The sequence below is a fragment of the Lipotes vexillifer genome, unplaced genomic scaffold (assembly GCF_000442215.2).
Source record: "Lipotes vexillifer unplaced genomic scaffold, Lipotes_vexillifer_v1.1 scaffold189, whole genome shotgun sequence".
NCBI lineage: Eukaryota > Metazoa > Chordata > Mammalia > Artiodactyla > Lipotidae > Lipotes > Lipotes vexillifer.
In genome coordinates, this window is record NW_006785816.1 from 2144592 (window position 1) to 2163219 (window position 18628).

General features: G+C 40.5%; 1 protein-coding gene across 1 annotated transcript in view; it reads left to right on the top strand.

Annotated features, from left to right (window-relative positions):
• The window catches only part of TBX19 (T-box transcription factor 19), a 27948-nt gene that overhangs the window by 4713 nt on the left and 4607 nt on the right, over nt 1-18628 (top strand). Inside the window, exons 2-6 of the mRNA XM_007458112.1 lie at nt 2618-2882; nt 4263-4397; nt 7654-7715; nt 8916-8977; nt 16349-16540. Of these exons, the coding sequence (XP_007458174.1) occupies nt 2618-2882; nt 4263-4397; nt 7654-7715; nt 8916-8977; nt 16349-16540 (716 nt within the window). The remainder of the gene's footprint in view (nt 1-2617; nt 2883-4262; nt 4398-7653; nt 7716-8915; nt 8978-16348; nt 16541-18628) is intronic.

The window sequence follows — 18628 nt, forward strand, 5'->3', positions numbered from 1 at the left end:
TAGAGGCAGGGTGAGTTCCATTGCCAGTTACAAGACTTTTGGCTGGTTGACTGACTTTTATTTACTCCTCATTGGCATAATGGAGATAAAAATACATAGCATCTCTTAGTTCACTTGTGTTGTGATAAAAAATAAAACTAGTAAAATCCTTGGCAAATAAAGTACTAGAGAATAAAGCAACAAACGGTTCTACCACATTTTGGACGTGTCCTTCTAAGAGCCAGGACACCATGGCTTCTTTATTTCTTTACTTTTCTTTTGTTAACAGCTTTATTGTGATAATTTACATACCATACAGTTTACCGATTTAAAGTATAGCATAATGTCTTCAAGGTTCATCCATGTTATAGCATTTTTATTGACAAACTACATTTCATTGTATAGATATACTGCATTTTATTTATTCACTCGTCAATGGGCACGTGTGTTGTTTCCATTTTTTGACTGTAATGAATAACGCTGCTATGACTGTCTGTATACAAGTTTTTATGGGTGTATGTTTTCATTTCTCTTGCATATACACCTAGGAATGGAATTGCTGGGTCATGTGACAACTCTATTTTAACAGAGAAACTGCAAAACTTTTTTCCAAAGTGGCTGGACCATTTTATATTCCCACCAGCAATGTATGAGGGTTCCAGTTTCTTCACATCCTTACCTGTGTTTGCTGTTGTTCACCTCTTTTATTATAGCCATCCTAGTGAGTGTGAAGAATGATTTCAAGGGTAGGTTCTGGTTTGGTTTGTTTGGTTTGAACTCCCACCCTTCCTGAATATATGGACTTAAGCTAGTTTACTTAAACTCACCAAGCTTCAATTTCATTATCTCGGTCACCCACCCTCTAGCACTCAAAGGTACTATCTATTAAATGCTTGCTAAGCGCCATACCAGAGGTATGAAACTTGGTTGGTATAAAATCCTCCAGGCTCTTTGTATTCTGCCATGAGATTAGAAGTGGTCTCTAAGGTAGGACATTTAGAAAAGAGGGGGTGCTGAAAACGTATCCCCATTACGCATCCACAACTGGAGGACTAAGTTGGAAGAGGATCCAGCAAAGGAGTCGGAAAGGAAGTATTGATGAGGTGGGCGAACCAAAGGTAAAAAAATCCTTTCTGTCTAGAGAGCTCAGGGAGCCCATGTAATTTGAACTCAGGAGACTGAGAAGCCTGGATGGGTCGAGTCCATCTCTAGATCCATCCTTTGTCATCTGTTGGTCAGTTTCTACACTTAACATATGTACCAATTCCCGTTGTACCTCACCTCAAAACCAGGAACCTCTGGACACAGGAGGTGCTCTTTGTGACCCTCCAGTTCCTGCCCATTCTGCTTTTAACACTTCCGCTCCTGGCAACCCCTTCTCTTAGCAGTGGACACATTCCAGTTTCCCCCTTTTCATTCTCCTCCCAGCCTCACCAGAAGCACAAATCCTCAGAGTGACTCCCCCTTATTCCCTTGGATATCTCCCTAGTTATTGTCTTAAAAGCTAAAGATTCCCTAGACCAGTACCTTTTAAGCTCTAATGTTCCAATGACTCACCTGGGGATTTTGTAAAAGCACAGATTCTGACTGAGTAGGTCTGGAGTGCTACCTGAGGTTCTGCATTTCTGATAGATTTCCAGCTGATACTGATGCCACTGATTCATGGACCACTCTGAGTAGCACGTGTCTAGACCCTAGATTGTTAGCTTCTCAACTTGGGGATTCAGATTTTAAAAGATGTATTGACAAATAAGACAGCCTCTGGGGTAGTTGCGTGGTGGTGAGGGTCTGTCTGGAAACTAGGTCTTTTGAGGAGATTGGAGCAACTTAGAAAGTTTGCCAGGTGAGACAGCTTCTCCAAATATTTGTGAGAGTAAGCTTGCTGGTGTTGCCCTAGAGGGTGGGAGAAGGGACCAGCAAATCCAGATCAGCGTGTCTCAAAGTGTATTTCTTGAATGCAAATTCCCGCAAGATGATAGGTGAGAAGAAGGTAGCACTGGTACATAAGAAGGTAGCACTGGTACATAAGTGCAGAGTGTGCACAACCCCGCACTTCCTTTCCAAAGGCTCACAGTGCACACTGGTACATTAAAGCCTCTGACAAGTCCTGCAGGAAAGGAAGTGGTCTGAATTGATGTATAGTCAAGCGTTCCCTTCACTCACTTTACCACAAAACCATGTTTTCCCTATAACGCTATTACTATTATTCAGAACTGGGGTTCTTTGTGAGACGGAGAAGGGCTGCTTTGTGTCATTAGCATGCGGATCTGACCTAGGCTGGGAGGAAACCTCTGGAGAAAGCTCTGTGAGAACCTGGCATCTGACTATATACCTTAAGCTTCAGGAGGTACTTGATTCTAGTCAGATGACTAGATCAGTGGTTTTCAGACTTTAAAGTGGAGCACAACATTTAAAAGTAAAACCCCAATATAAAATACATTGGTAAAAAGAGGCTTAGCTGGACTTGGGGCCGCTGGCCTGGCCCCTCTTTGTTTGGCCTCCCCCGGGGCATTTTCTGCACCCCTGGGGCAGAAAATGCAAGGTCTCCTCTGAGTGGAGAGAGGGCTGGACAAGCAGGGAGATGTCCCTAACACTCTAACATCCTCCCTGTGGCTCAGTTTCTGCCTTTGTCTTTTAGACGGATGTTCCCGGTCCTAAAGATTAGCGTCACGGGGCTGGACCCCAATGCCATGTACTCGCTCTTGCTGGACTTTGTCCCAACGGACAGTCACCGCTGGAAGTACGTCAATGGGGAATGGGTGCCCGCGGGCAAGCCAGAGGTCTCCAGCCACAGCTGTGTCTACATCCACCCGGACTCCCCCAACTTTGGGGCCCACTGGATGAAGGCACCCATCTCCTTCAGCAAAGTGAAACTGACCAACAAGCTCAATGGAGGTGGGCAGGTACGACTGTTGCCCGGCCACCCTAACCCCACTACACCAATCAAGAAATTTCAAGGGTGCATTTAGGCAATTAGGGGGTCCTCACCGACCTCTTCTCTCACGGAAGCCAATTATTCCCCGGAGTCCAAATGTGAACAGGAATAAACAGCTCTTAATTGGTGCTTTCAGTTTTTAATGGACTTCCTGATGTTAAGAGAGAGTGAGAGAGCACAGTAGTTTACTTAATCATCATCGGGGGGCCTTTCAGAGTTTTGTCTTGTGTGTGGTGCTTTTTACCCAGCTGGGGAGGAGGGAGATGTTTGTGGGTACCAGGGTTTTGTTATTCCCTCTCCCCTCTTTTTGGTGTAAGTGGCATGTTGGCAAGAGACAACTACCTTAATAAAAAGCTGCTCCGAAATGAAATAATTGCTCCCTCCACTTGGGCATTGTGATAATTATCAATAGAATATTGAATCAGCTTTGGGTTTTCAGAAAAAAATATCCAAACAAACCTTAAATAAGGAAGGTTTTATTTAAGGTCTCCAATTAGAGTAAACAAGATTTTGAGGCTTTTTATTCTTTTGTTTTCTCTGGTAGGATTGTGAACACTAGTGTACTGTGCAAGGTTGTTATTTGGTTCATAAAATGTAGACTGTTTTGGGGGATTAGAGACACAGCTGGGAGGAAGAGGTATTGTTCCCCCAGATTTCCCTTTGGTCAGCCTCTTAGCCCTCAGAGTTTTCACCCCTTCTCTGATCTCTGTGCTTACCTAACTGGGACATAGGGGTTCTTGTTTTAAGAGCGGAAGTCATCCACCTAAGTCTCTGCAATATTCAGAAGGTTCCAGTTATTTATTAAAACAGGAAATTGAAAAGTAAACTATTATTCCCTCCCAGACTTCACAACATGAGATTTTCAATAAACCTCTGGTTTGAATCACAAAGAGTGGATTTTATGTAGCCAGCAGATGTCAGCTGTCATTATACTTTAGGTAATGCAGCCCGTGTCAGGATTTTGAGATATTAGGATTCTTTATAGGAAGAAAAACAGTATGTTTTAACAGAGCAAAATCCACATCATTGTGCTGAAAATGGGAGAGAAAAAAAAGGAAGCCAGGATTTTGGCAGAAAACTGAACACTCTTTAGACCAGCTCTTCCCTGGCAACCCACCCCTCACCCTCCTATAAGCAGCTCCAAAGTTATGCTCCCTGAGAGCTTCTAAAAAATGTCCCCTCAGTAATTTCTCAGAGAGGTGGAGGCAGCTCAGGCGACCGGGGATTCGGTGTGTGTAGCCTTAACCGAGGTGGGTGCTGAGCTTGGGACTAACTAAAGGCGCTGGGTCATCTGTCACTTGTGCTGCCCCAGCCTTTGCATGTCCTCTCTCTCCTTCCACCTCAACAGATAATGTTGAATTCTCTGCATAAATATGAACCCCAGGTTCACATAGTGCGTGTTGGAGGTGCCCATCGAATGGTGATGAACTGCTCCTTCCCTGAAACCCAGTTCATAGCTGTGACTGCCTATCAGAACGAGGAGGTGAGTGTGTGTGTGTGTGTGTGTGTGTGTGTGTGTGTGTGTGTGTGTAGATGTCACCTGGGAGAATGTGGTAGGACTGGGTGGTGGTGCTTTTATTGCCATGACCAAGCTTGGATGAAAGGTAGGTTTTCCAGGACTCAGATCCACTCAGCAGAGATGAAGTTAAACAGTGCGGTAGTCGCCTTCCACACCCTCCTCCTTATTTGCCAAAGGCCCCGCCAGTGCTTCTTTTCCTGGTGCCAGTAAGGCACAGCTGTACATTGTAATACAATTAGCAGAAATGCAGTCTTTGTTTCCAGGCCCTTGGCCTACAAAGAGCTGTGTGTCTCTCCTATTTTAAGGCAAGTCTCTGGGAATTGATCCAATCGTGCACCTTCTTTGGGTCTGTGTTATGCTATCTGTCCCACTTGTTAGCTTTTTTGGGGCACACGTAGGTCTTTTCCTGCTTAACTTGAGCCACTCTGGTGGTTAGAGCAGAGTAGCCAGAATCTGGTCTCCGTGAACTCTGTGGGAGCAGGATTTTTTGGTCCAATCCACATACTTTAGGAGTTTCCAGGCCTGCTGGTCACCAGGACACCTGATGGGTTGGATTCTTTTTGATTAAACTTAAAATTTTGTTTTACTGGAGTATAGGTGATTTACAATGTTGTGTTAATTTCTGCTGTACAGCAAACTGACTCAGTTATAAACATATATACATTCTTTTTTATATTCTTTTCCATTATGGTTTATCCCAGGGTATTAAATATAGTTCCCTGTGCTATATAGTAGGACCTTGTTGTTTATCCATTCTATATGTAATAGTTTGCATCTAACCCCAAACTCCCAGCCTATCCCTCCCCCACCCCTAAAAAATTTTTTTAATGGTAATACATGTTTATTAAAAAAAAAACCCACATGATAAACAAATAGTACAGAACTATGTACAATGAAATAAAAAAATAAAAGGTAAAAATGTACTCTTTCCTTCCTGCTTTAATCAGTCCTACTCCCCCGGGGCACTACAAATAATAGTTTAGAGTGTGGTTTTTTCCCCCACACATATTCTGTGCATTTATAAATATATATGAGTGTATAGATTTCCTCACACAAATTGGTTCATGTTCATGTCACTCTGCAATTACTTTTCTCCCCGTATTTAACACTGTATTATGAATATCTTTCTATGTAATTAGATTTAGGCTTATCTCCTTTTCTGAAATGCCTGCAAAGGATATACCATATTTCAGGCAATCAGTTCCCCACCAATGGACATTTAGGTCTTTCCAGTTGTTTTATTTTCTGTGATGAATAATGCTGCAGAGAATATTAAGCACCCAGAAATGGAATTGTTCTGTTGAGGAGAGTGTGTTTAGAACTGTGATAGACAAAGCCCCATCAACTCCCTCCAAAGGGCATATCCATTTACAATCCCCACACCATTCTCAACATCTGTGATTACCTACTTTTTCAGCTTTGATAATTCGATAGGGCAGAAAAAAATGGTATCTTATTTGTTGCTTTACTTTGCATTTCTTTATTTGGAAGGTTTTTTTTTTTTTTTTTTTTTTTTTTTTTTGCGGTCCGCGGGCCTCTCACTGCTGTGGCCTCTCCCGTTGCGGAGCACAGGCTCCGGACGCGCAGACTCAGCGGCCATGGCTCACGGGCCCAGCTGCTCCACGGCATGTGGGATCTTCCCGGACCGGGGCATGAACCCATGTCCCCTGCATCGGCAGGCGGACCCTCAACCACTGCACCACCAGGGAAGCCCTATTTGGAAGCTTTAAAAGATTTTTGGCATCCCACCCAGCCAACTGAGTCAGAATCTCCAGTGACGGTGCCAAGAATCTGTAGTTTTAAGAGTCCCCTTAAAGGATTCTGATAATCATCCAGGTTTGGAAACCGCTGCCTTAGTGCCTACAGGTGAAATTAGTTGCAGATTTAACTCACACTACAGATGCGCAGAGAAATGTAATTTCTCTTCTATAGGTAATTTGGCCTCTTAGCTGAGCCCCTCTAGCAGGTCAGTGGGAAGAGAAATTAACTAAATATCTGTTAATTTAAATAGGCCCTCAGGTACTGTTCAGTTTTTATAGGCTGAACCACTTTGTTCATCAGATTGCCCTCCCCGCTCTGCTACTCTCTGTAGGATGGCGTCTGGGTCTATGAGGGGAGGGTGGGCTTTTGAGATTTTGGAAAGTAGGGAGGAGTTAGGGACCCCATCCTGGCCTCCTCTGGTCTCCGGGCAATGCCCCTTATCCACTTACATGCTGCCTGCTCTCTTAGTGCGTGGCTGGTGGAACCTGTCGTCTGGTTGCCCTCTGGGTAAGTGCTCAGAAGCTTTTCCTGGACATGGGCTGGACAGTTCCCTCTGAACTGCAAGCAGGGCTAAGGCCACACCTCCAGCAAGCTACCAGCCTGATGCTGTAATTCTGGTCTTGAACATGCCTCAGGGGAACCAAGCTCAGGAAAATCTAACCTCAGAGCCTCCGTCTCCTGATGACGTATCCGTGCCAATTTGATGTAGATGCACCCTGAGAGGAGAGTGGCCACAGGGGTGGATAAGGGAGCCAAAACCTTCCTTTATTCAGCAACTATTTGCTGAGTATTACTACATGCTGGTAATACTGCACTGTCCTCAAGGCACTTAAATCCCAGTGCGGAGAGATGAAAACCAAATATATATATATATATATATATATATATATATAGTCAGATGGCTCTGAAGAAAAATGAAGCAGGCTAAGGCCGGCGGGGGGGGGATAAAGAGTGACAGTGGTTGGAAGTGATAGTTTGTTTTTTGTGTTAACATGGACCAAAGGGTAAGTGATTATTTAAGAGTTAGGGAGTTGATACTAGTCTGTACTCAAGACTCTAGAGGCAGGTGCTCACCTGTATATCTCTCCTCTGTGTCTCAGTGACTGGAAAACTAACTGACAGATGGTAGGTGTTCAATTGTTGTTGAAAAGAATGAATGAGTAATGGAATGAATGCTGGGTTTGGCACATAAGGCTTGTGCATGTCTAATGCTTTGTCCTTTCTTTGCTCACTTTATACTATATTTGGCATTTTTACCACATGTGACAATAAAATGTTTCTTGTTGAACTGTGCAATAGTGATTTTGTGCAGAAGTAAGCAAAGAAACATGGAGAGGGAGAAAAAAAGAGAAAGGAGAATTATTCTGATTTTATAGAAATTCACAGGTGAAGATACAGGGTTCTGTCTGCCCATGCATGTTCTACTTTCACTAACACTTCTTGTCTTTGTAAACACAAGATAACAGCTCTCAAAATCAAGTACAACCCTTTTGCCAAAGCCTTCTTGGATGCTAAGGAAAGGTGAGTAGAGAAATTTCAGTGAAATCTTATGATTTCTGCAAATGTGAAATTTATAATCATCTTGAAAGGAATTAACTAGTAGCACTTGCATTACCTTTGATAGAAGCATGTTTTTAATATTCAATGTCCAACAAAATCAGCAAAATAGAACAAACTCATAATTACCTGTCCCTTATAATATGGGTCCAGGAGGTCCCGGAACTGGCCATGTTTCATTAGCTCTGTTTTACTACAGATTCTTAAAAGTAGTACAATCCCATTAAAAAAAATAAGTGATTTAAATTTTTAATAATTCACTCTGTCTTTCCTATAATTATCTGAATAATATGATTTCAATAAGTATTTTTTTTTAAAAAACTAGATTTCACCTAGGAAAGGTGAGTAATTCATATGAGTTATTCGTAAAGGTGAGAGGCTCATGTCTTTCAGGTCTGAGAGAAGAGAAGTCAGAGACTTTTGGGGGTGTGAATGATTTCCTTTGAAGTGTTCAGATTCTATTGTCTTGTTTCAAATCTTTACACTAACTCCTATAACTGTCTAATTTTTCCATTTCATCTTAAAGGCTCTAGATTAATAGACAGATACTTACAGTGATGTGTCACAGGGGTCTGTCCTGTCAATACTTGATTTAATTTTGATGATGTAGAAGAAATAACTTTTTTGGATAAGAAAAGTAGTATAATAAAAAAAAATTAGGACTTTGAGCGAGAGATCCTAGCTTTGAGTCCTGGCTTTGCCATTTCCTGGCTTGCATAAGTCAGTTTACTTTTCTGGGACCCATTTTTTAAATCTGCGAAATGGGCGTAGTAATACTCTCTCACAGGATCATTGGTGGATCTAGCGTATCACAGATGTGATTGTGCCCTGAAGTCCTATGCAAATCTTAGCTGTTGTTATTGTTGCTTGAATTTTGTCAGCAGGAGCACTGATCACAGATCAGTAAGATCAAGCTAAATAGGGATAGGTGTAAATAAGGTAAACTGGAGTGACTATAAAATTGCAATTCAAATAGCAATTGCACAAGTAGATAAAGTAGGAGAAGGATATTGTGGGAAAGATAATGGCTTTGAGGGAAAAAAAGGTGTTTGATTTTCTTATTCCAAGAAATGTATTGCTCTCCGAAGAGAATCTTGGGTGTACTTGATACTAGACTTGTATAATAAGCTGGACAGCCATGGTGCACTCTCATTGCTCTTTCAGGAACCACCTCAAAGACGTTCCGGAAGCTATGTCTGAGAGCCAGCATGTGGCCTATTCTCACTGTGAGTTGGGTGAACACTGGGTGGGAGAGGCCTGGGGCTACACAAGGAGCACCTCCACCACACTCAGACTTTTTACCTGTCATGACTGCTTCAGGCTTGTCCCAAATCTTCTATCAAGACCCAACAGGTTATTTCTTCCACTCAAGACAAGTATATTCCCTTGCAAGAATTCCCAGAGAGAACCAGTGCTTACTCAAATCCTAGGCAGGAGAGAAGAATGGAAATAGTAAATTTCTTAGACTCTCGTTTTTGTGTCAGCAAGTCTAAAGAGCTCATAAAAATGCATTCTGGGTGTACCTCCTACACTTACACTCCGCTCTCGCCTCTGTTTTGGATTTCCCTTGTTCTTAGTGCTTGCTAGTTTTTGAGTTGGTCACTGTTGCAATGCCTCAGGAAGGCCATCGCTTTGCATATGAGGAAGCTTCTGCATTTGTTGACTGGAAAGCTGCAGTATTAGTGGAGTAATATACCTGGGATTCTGCAGGTAGGTTGGATGTTCCTGACAGGGTGCCACTCTCTCCATGTCTCAGATCAGAGAGAAGGTCCCATGGTGGAGCAGGTCCTCTAAACCTGCAACAGTAACACACAGTCAGTGGCATCAGTGTCTGAGATACTCTTTAATTTAGATGATAGTGGCTTGCTAGGATTCCTTCTGCAGTTTTCCAGCTATGGTGTTCCTTACTCTCTCCTTCCCCTAAACCTCAGTGCATTTTTCATTGCAGAAGTGGCAGTATAGCCACATGAAGAGAAGCAGCCCTCAGAAAATCATTTAAAAAAACTTTTCTCAGGAGTCTTATTTTTGTGTGTGTGTCTAGTTACCATCGGTCACCATAGAAAATTATTACAATATTATTGACTATATTCCCTATGCTGTACATTTCATCCTCATGACTCATTTGTGACTGGAAGTTTGTACCTCTTAATCTCCCTCACCTATTTATTTCCTCCCCACCCCCCTCTTCTCTGGTAACCACCTGTTTGTTCTCTGTATCTACGAGTCTGTTCTGCTTTGTTATGTTTGCTCATTTATTTTGTTTTTTAGATACCACGTGTAAGTGAAATCATATGGTATTTAACATTTTTAATCTTACTTATTTCACTTAGCATAATATACCCTGTAGGTCCTTCCATGTTGTTGCAAGATTTCATTCTTTTTTATGGCTGAGTAATATTCCATTATATCTCTATCTATCTATCTATCTATCTATCTATAGATATAGATAGTTCTAGATATATCTATATCTATATCTGTATCTCTTCTTTATCCATTCATCTCTTGATGGTCACTTAAGTTGCTTCCATATCTTAGCTATCGTAAATAATGCTGCAATGAACATAAGGGTGCATATATCTTTTCCAATTAGTGTTTTTGTTTTCCTTGGAAAAATACTGAGAAGTGGAATTGCTGGATTGTACAGTAGTTCTATTTTTAATTTTTAACTTAAATTTTAAAAAATTTTATTGTTTGGCTGTGTCAGGTCTTAGTTGTGGCACACAGGATCTTCGCTGCAGCATGCAGGATCTTTCATTGTGGCACATGGGCTTCTCTCTAGCTGTGACGTGCAGGCTCTAGGGTGTGCGGGCTCAGCAGTTGTGGTGCATGGGCTTAGTTGCCCTGCGGCATGTGGGATTTTAGTTCCCCAACCAGGGATTGAACCCACGTCCCCTGCATTGGAAGGTGGATTCTTAACCACTGGACCACCAGGGAAGTCCCTATTTTTAATTTTTTGAGGAGACTCCATACTGTGTTCCACAGTGGCTATACCAGTTTACATTCCTGCCAGCCACTCACAAGGGTTCCATTTTCTCCACATCCTCACAAACGCTTATTATTTTTTTGAAAATAGCCATTCTGACAGGTGTGAGCTAATATCTCATTGTGTTTTTGATTTGCATTAATCTGATAATTAATGATGTTGAGCATCTTTTCATGTGTCTGTTGCCCATCTGTAGGTCTGCTTTGGAAAAATGTCTCTTCAGTTCCTCTTCCCATTTTTCAGTTGGCTTGTTTGCTTTTTTGATGATAAGTTGTATGAGTTCTTTGTATATTTTGGGTATTAACCAGATATATCATTTGCAAATATCTTCTCTCATTCAGTAGGTGGCCTTTTTGTTTTTTCTCTGTGCAAAAGCTTTTTAGCTTGATGTAGTCTCATTTGTTTATTTTTGCTTTTGTTTCCCTTTCCTGAGAAGACAGATCCAAAAAAAAAAAATATTGCTAAGACTGATGTCAAAAGAGTGTACTGCCTATGTTTTTTCCTAGGAGTTTTATGCTTTCAGGGCTTCCATTTAAGTCTTTAATCCATTTTGAGTTTATTTTTGTATATGATATGAGAAAGTAGTTCAGTTTGATTCTTTTTCATGTACCTGTCTAGTTTTTCCAGCACCACTTTTTGAAAAGGCTATCTTTTCCCCATTGTATATTCTTGCCTCTTTTGTCATAGATTAATTGATCATGTAAGTGTAGGTTTATTTCTGGGGTCTCTATTCTGTTTCATTGATATATGTGTCTGTTTTTGTGCCAGTGCCATACTGTTTTGATTATTGTGGGTTTGCAGTTTAGTTTGAAATCAGGGAGCATGATACCTCCAGCTTTGTTCTTCTTTCTCAAGATTGCTTTGGCTATTCAAAGTCTTTTGTGTTTCCATACAAAGTTTAGAATTATTTGTTTTAGTTCTGTGAAAATTATCTTTGGTATTTTGACAGGGATTGCACTGAATCTGTAGATTGCCTTGGGTTGCATGGTCATTTTAACAATATTAATTACTTCAATCCATGAACATGGTGTGTCTTTCTATTTGTTTGTGCTTTCTTCCCTATCTTTCATCAATGTCTTACAATTTTCCAAGCACAGGTCTTTTACCTCCTTGGTTAGATTTATTCCTAGATATTTTATTCTTTTTGATACAATTATAAATGGGATTGTTTTCTTTATTTCTCTTTCTGATAGTTCACTGTTAGTGTATAGAAATAACAGATTTCAGTATATTATTTTTGTATCTGGCAACTGTACTGAATTCATTTATTAGTTCTAGTACTTTTTTGGTGGTGTCTTTAGAATTTTCATGATATAGTATCATCTGCAAACAGTGACAGTTTTACTTCTTCTTTTCAAATTTGGATTCCTTTTATTTCTTTTTCTGGTCTGATTGCTGTGGCTATGGACTTCCAATAATATGGTGAATAAAAGTGGCAAGGGTGGGCATACTTGTCTTGTTCCTGATCTTAGAGAAAATGCTTTCAGCTTTTCATCATTGAGTATGATGTTAGCTGTGGGCTTGTCAATATACGGTCTTAATATGTTGAGGTATGTTCCCACTATGCCCACTTTGTTAAAAGTTTTTATCATAAATGGATGTTATATTTTGTCAAAAGCTATTTTTTTTGCCTCTATGCAGATGATCTCTATTTTTCAGTTTATTAATGTGTATCACATTCATTGATTTATCGATATCAAACCATCCTTGCATCTCTGGGATAAATCCTACTTGATCATGATATATAATCCTTTTTATATATTGTTGAATTTAGTTTGCTAATTTTTTGGAGCATTTTTACATCTATGTTCATCAGAGATATTGGCCTGTAATTTTCTTTTTTGTTGTTTTTTCCTTTTTGTTTTGTTTTATAATTTTCTTGTTTGTGGTGCTTTTGTCTGGTTTTGGTATCAGGGTGCTGCTGGACTCATAGAATGAGTTCAGAAGCATTCCTTCCTCTTCAGCTTTTAGGATGGTTGAGAAGGATAGGTTATAACTTTTAAAAATATTTGGGAGAATTAAACTGTAAAGTGGTCTGGTCCTGGACTTTTGTTTGTTGGGAGTTTTTTGATTACTGATTCAATTTCATTACTGGTAATCAATTTGTTCATATTTTCTACTTCTTCCTGATTCAGTCTTGGGAGATTGTACATTTCTAGAAATTTATCCATAGAAAAAGCACTTTTTAAGTGACCTGGAATAAAAAGCATTTTTGTATAGGATAGGATCACATGTGGAGCCATACCTTTTCAAAGTTCATATGTTGTAGTCTTCTTAGTAAGCTTCTTAAGGTATATACCTTATATGTGGCAAACTACATAGACAAAAGTCCAGTTCTGTGGGACCACTTGCCTAGCTTTGCTCACTGGACACCTGAATCTTGATTCTATTGTTCAGGTAGGGACCCCTTGGGCCACGTGTCTATACAAAAATGAGAAAATGAAGATAACAAAAGGATTTGTTGAGAATGACTGACATACATTTTGTAATATGAATTCTGTACAATTTGCTTACTTATACTTAAAAAGTATTAAGCAAGTGCTTTTTAATAAAAGTTCCATTTCCATGTTACTGAAGCCCTGGTAACAATCCCTAGTCAGTATTCTTAAGGAACATCTCTGGTGTGTCTGAGTCCTTATCTGTGGGCCTCTCAGTTGAGAGCTAGTCAGTGAAAGTATGTGCTTCTTGTTCCAGGGCCTGTATTACTAAGTCTCAATCTTTACCCATGAATTCACTTGAAGTAGAGCCTTCTATTCAGAATGTTCACTAAATTTTTTTTATTGTGGCAAAAAACCATGACATAAAATGCACCCTCACAACAATTTCCACATGTACAGTATAATATTGTTAACCACAGGCACATTTTAGTGCAACAGATTCCCAGAACCACCTGCCCGCCCCCCGCCCCCATTCCTGCATGACTGAAACTACATATATTCACCAAACTACATCTATTCACATCTCCCGCTCCACAAAGCCCCTGGCTACCACTGTTCTACTTTCTATCTCTATTTGCATATCCTTTAGATACCTAGTGTAAGAGGAATCATGCAATATTTGTTTTTTTGTGCCTGGCTTCTTTTGCTTAGACTAATGTCCCTCAAGGCTCATCCATGTTGTATCATATGACAGGATTTCCTTCTTTTTTCAGGCTGAAATAATATTTACTTGCATGTATATACCAAATTTGCTTATCCAATAACCTGTTGTTGGTCATTTAGATTACTTCTACCTCTTGGCTACTGTGAATAATGCTGCAGTGAACATAGGTTGGCAAATGTCTTTAATTCTCTTGGATATATACCCAGAAATGGGATTGGTGGATCATGCAGTACTTCTGTTTTTAATTTTTTGAGGAAACTCCATAGTGTTTTCCATGACAGCTGCACCATTCTGCATTCCCACCAGCAGTTCACAAGGGTTCTAATTTCTCCACATTCTCACCAACACTTGTTTCCTATTTTGTTTTTTTGGTTTTTGGATAATGGCCATCTTAATAGTATGATATGATATCTAGTTTTGATTTGCATTTCGTTGATGAATAGTGATGTTGAACATCTTTTCATATACTTATTGGTCATTTGTATATCTTTGGAGAAATGTCTATTCGAGTCCTTTTCTCATTTTTAATTGGAGTTTTGTTGTTGTTTTTATTGTTGAGTTGTAGGAGTTCTTTATATATTCTAGACCTTAATCCCTTATCAGATATATAGTTTGCCAATATTTTCTTGCATTCTGTAGATTTCCTTTTCACTCTGTTGATTGCTTCTTTTGCTGTGCAGAAGTTTTAAAGTTTGACATAGTTTGTCTATTTTTGCTTTTGTTGTCTGTGTTTTGGTGTCATATCCAAGATATCATTGCCAAATCCAATTTCATGAAGTTTTCTCCTATGTTTTCTTCTAGGGGTTTTATAGGTCTTACATTTTTTTAATTTATTTGTTTTAAGTTAAGTTTTTATATATGGTGTAATATAATAGTTAAACTTCTTTCTTTTGCATGTGGATATCTGGTTTTCCCAACACCATTTGCTGAAGAGACTATCCTTTCCCCATCATGTAATCTTGGCACCCTTGTTGAAAATTATTTGACCATATAAGCAGGGTTTATTTCTAGGCTCTTTATTCTTCCATTGGTCTATATGTCTTTATGCCAGTACCATACTATTTAGAGTATTGTAGCTTTGTAATGTGTTTTGAAATCAGGAAGTGTGAGGCCTCTAGCTTTGTTCTTATTTCAGGATTGTTTTGGCTATTTGGGGTTCTTTGAGAGTCTATATGAATTTTTGTATCGCTTTACGTTTCTGACAAAAATGCCACTGGGATTTTGATAAAGATTGCTTTGGGTAGTATGAACATTTTAATAATATTAAGTCTTCCAATCCATGAACATAGGATGTCTTTCCACTTATTTGTATCTTCTTTAATTTCTTTCATCAATGTTTAGTAGTTTTCAGTGTACAAGTCTTTTGCCTCCTTGGTAGAGTTTATTCCAAAGTACTTTCCTCTTTTCAATGCTATTCTAAATGGAATTGTTTTCTTAGTTTACTTTTCAGATCATTCATGGTTAGTGTGTAGAAATGCAACTGATTTTTGTGTGTTGATTTTGTATCCTGCAACTTTGCTGAATTTGTTTGTTAGTTCCAAAAGTTTTTTGTGTGTGAAATATTTAGGGTTTTCTACATATAAAATTGTGTCATCTGTGAACAGAGATAATTTTATTCTTCCTTTCCAATTCGGATGCCTTTTCTTTCTTTCTTTTCCTTTTTTCCAGGTTGCTCCAGTACTATGTTGAATGGAAGTGGTGAGAGTGGATATTCTTGTCCTGTTCATGATCTTAGAGAAAAAGCTTTCAGTTTTTTACCATTGAGTATGATGTTAGCTGTGGGCTTGTCCCATATGGCCTTTATTATGCTGAGGCAATTTCCTTGTATTCTATGTTTGTTGAGTGTTTTTATTACGATAGGGTGTTAACTTTTGTCATATGCTTTTTCTGCATCAATTGAGATGGTCATTCACAAACACATTTCTGTGAAATATTTTGCAGTTTCCCAAAATGTGCCACAATATTCTTGTCAAGTTGTCTAGCCAGCTCTCTCTCTTTTTGCTTTCAGAATCCTCTTTGTGGGGTGGTGATGGGAGGGATCATGTCTCCTCATGCTTGGAGTGAGAACTAAAGATACCTTCCCACTGGGCAGAAACAGAGAGGCCTTCACTCTTTCTGGGTAACCAAATTAAACATTCGGTAGCTGTAGATCAGTGAGTAGGATATACATCTAACACCTCCTCCTTAGACTGACTTTTAATTTAACCCAATTAAGTCAGAAGCAACTTAACTTTTGCAATTCTATTGACTTATACATTCAAATAATATTTTATATAGCTGTGATTCCACAGTATTTCTTAAGAGGTTTTGCAAACTTTGACAGGACCTGTCATCCACTTCCAAAGAAGCCAACTTTGTTGCTAACACAGAAGGGGAGTGGCAGTGGGGGTGGTGGTATGTAACTCCACATGTCATTCACACAGAAACATAACTATGCAAAGTGGCTGGTAACCTGATTTTGGTGTGGAAGTTCATAGAGTTATTCTCTGTGTCTTCCTCTTGTCTCTTCTAGTGGGAGGCTGGATCTTTGCCAATCCGGATGGAGTATGCACAGCAGGAAATGCCAATTACCAGTATGCTACTCCTTTGCCTCTGTCTGCTCCCCACACCCATCATGGCTGTGAGCACTATTCTGGCCTCCGAGGACACCACCGGCAGGCTCCATACCCTTCTGCGTACATGCACAGAAACCATTCTCCCTCAGGTGTGTGATTCTGCTAATTAAACCCTTGGGGGTGTGGGTGTGGGTGGTGGTGGTGAGAAATGGATAAACAGCTAGAAATGGGGAAATATCTGAAGGTAGAATCCCTTTCATCTAATATATGTAAAATTATTGTGTATTAATATTTTAATTTTTTATTTTATATATTAATAGTTGATTATATAGTTACAACATTATTAGTGTTTTGTAATTACTTCAAATAATTACAAAAACTGGGAGACACCCAGTTTCTAATGGTTGTGAAAGTCTTCCTCCCAGGGCGCTGGTGTACTGAGCAGTTTCAGGCTGCATCTCTAAAAGCCAAGTTAAGTCGTGGGACTCCGAGACCCTCAGCTCATGGCCCTCACATGGCTCTTTTCTACATTTGTAGTGTATGGCTCAGTCCAGGGAATACTGGGCCCAGTATTGGAGAGCTATTAGGAAGGTCTCTGGGAAGGCGGATGACTCAACAGCCTTGCTTTGTTCTGATTCAGTTGGAGGCATGCAAATTCAACCTTGATAATTTTTGCAGTCTGATTATTTTTTAAGCTGATGCTGTTGTTTGTGTAGTTTCTTCCTCATTGACTCCTACCTTGTCTGCCTTGGCCTTGTGTAAGCCCAGATCTTGCCTGGTTATTAGATTTGTATAAAGGAAGGGAGACATGAAACCAAGGGTTGATTTCTCATTCAGTTATTCATGCAGCAAATATTTATTGAGGGTTGACTATGAGCCAGGTTTTGTCCATGAACAAAATAAATTAATACCTACCTCTCAAAGAGATTCTATTCTCATATGGGGAGACTGACACTAAATGAAACAAATAGGTAAAGTTCATGGCATGGGAGATGGAAGAGAGTGTTAAAGTTCCAGCCTCAGGGACACCCTGAGCTCTGTACCTGCAGAGGGCTTTGCTGGTTGCCAGCTACCTGTCCCTGTGCCCCATCGCCTGCTACTCCCAGCAGCCTTGACAGCTGCTGCCAGGAAGGGAGAAAATGTAGGTTAATGTATCAGAAACTGAGCAGGGTTCTCATCTACTTTCTGGTTCTTTCCCATGGTCAGCACACAAAACACATCTTCTGAGCAAGTGCTATGCACCAGGCACTCTTCTAGGCAGTGGGGCTAGGAAGGTGATTAAGGTCTAGTCTCTTCCCTGAAGGAGCTCAGTGCTACACGAATACATAAATAATTAATCCTAATACAATGTAGTGAGAGCTCTAATGTGGTCCTCGGACCTGCAGCATCTCCTGGGAACCTGTTAGAAATGTAGGCTCTCAGGTTCTCCTTCTGAAAGAGTCTTCAGTTTAACAAGATCCCCAGGTGATTCCTATGCACATTAAAGTTTGAGAAACATTCTATAGAACACACAAGTCAAGGTGCTATGGGAATGAAGGAAAAAGAGCAGCTAGATCTACCCAGAGGGCTTAACCTTTAAGTTGAGATTTGAAGAATAAATAGAAAAGGACAGGGGTGGGAGTGGGCAGGGGTGAAAGAGGGATGACAAGGGACACAGGCAGAGGTGAAGGGCATTCCAGGTAAGAGAGTGGTATGAGCAAAGACACAGAAGGAGGAGAGAACCTAGGTTGCCTGGGGAATAGTTTGGGTAAAGAGTGTGGAGGGAGGGGGTGCGAGGTGGTGGATGAAAGAGCTGAGGCTGAGGAAGTTGCAAGGGCCACATGATGAAAAGGAGTGACATGGCCAGGGATATGCATGGAATCCTCTTCCTCTCTTTCCTTTTTCCCCTCCTTCCTCCCCTCCTTCTTTTCTTTCTTCCTCTCTATTGTATAGGCACTATTTATGCAAATGGAGATTCAAACACAGAAGGCACTATTCTTGAGATGTTTAAATCTCCTTGGGGTTGCTGAGAAGATAGGTCCTGGTCCTCAGAATCTCATCTGGGACACTGGTGGTCCTTAGGCTTGTCTTGAGATGATGACATGGCCCATTTTAAAGGGGAGGTGAGGGCCTCCCTGGTGGCGCAGTGGTTGAGAGTCCGCCTGCCGATGCAGGGGATGCGGGGTCGTGCCCCGGTCCGGGAAGACCCCACATGCCGCGGAGCGGCTGGGCCCGTGAGCCATGGCCGCTGAGCCTGC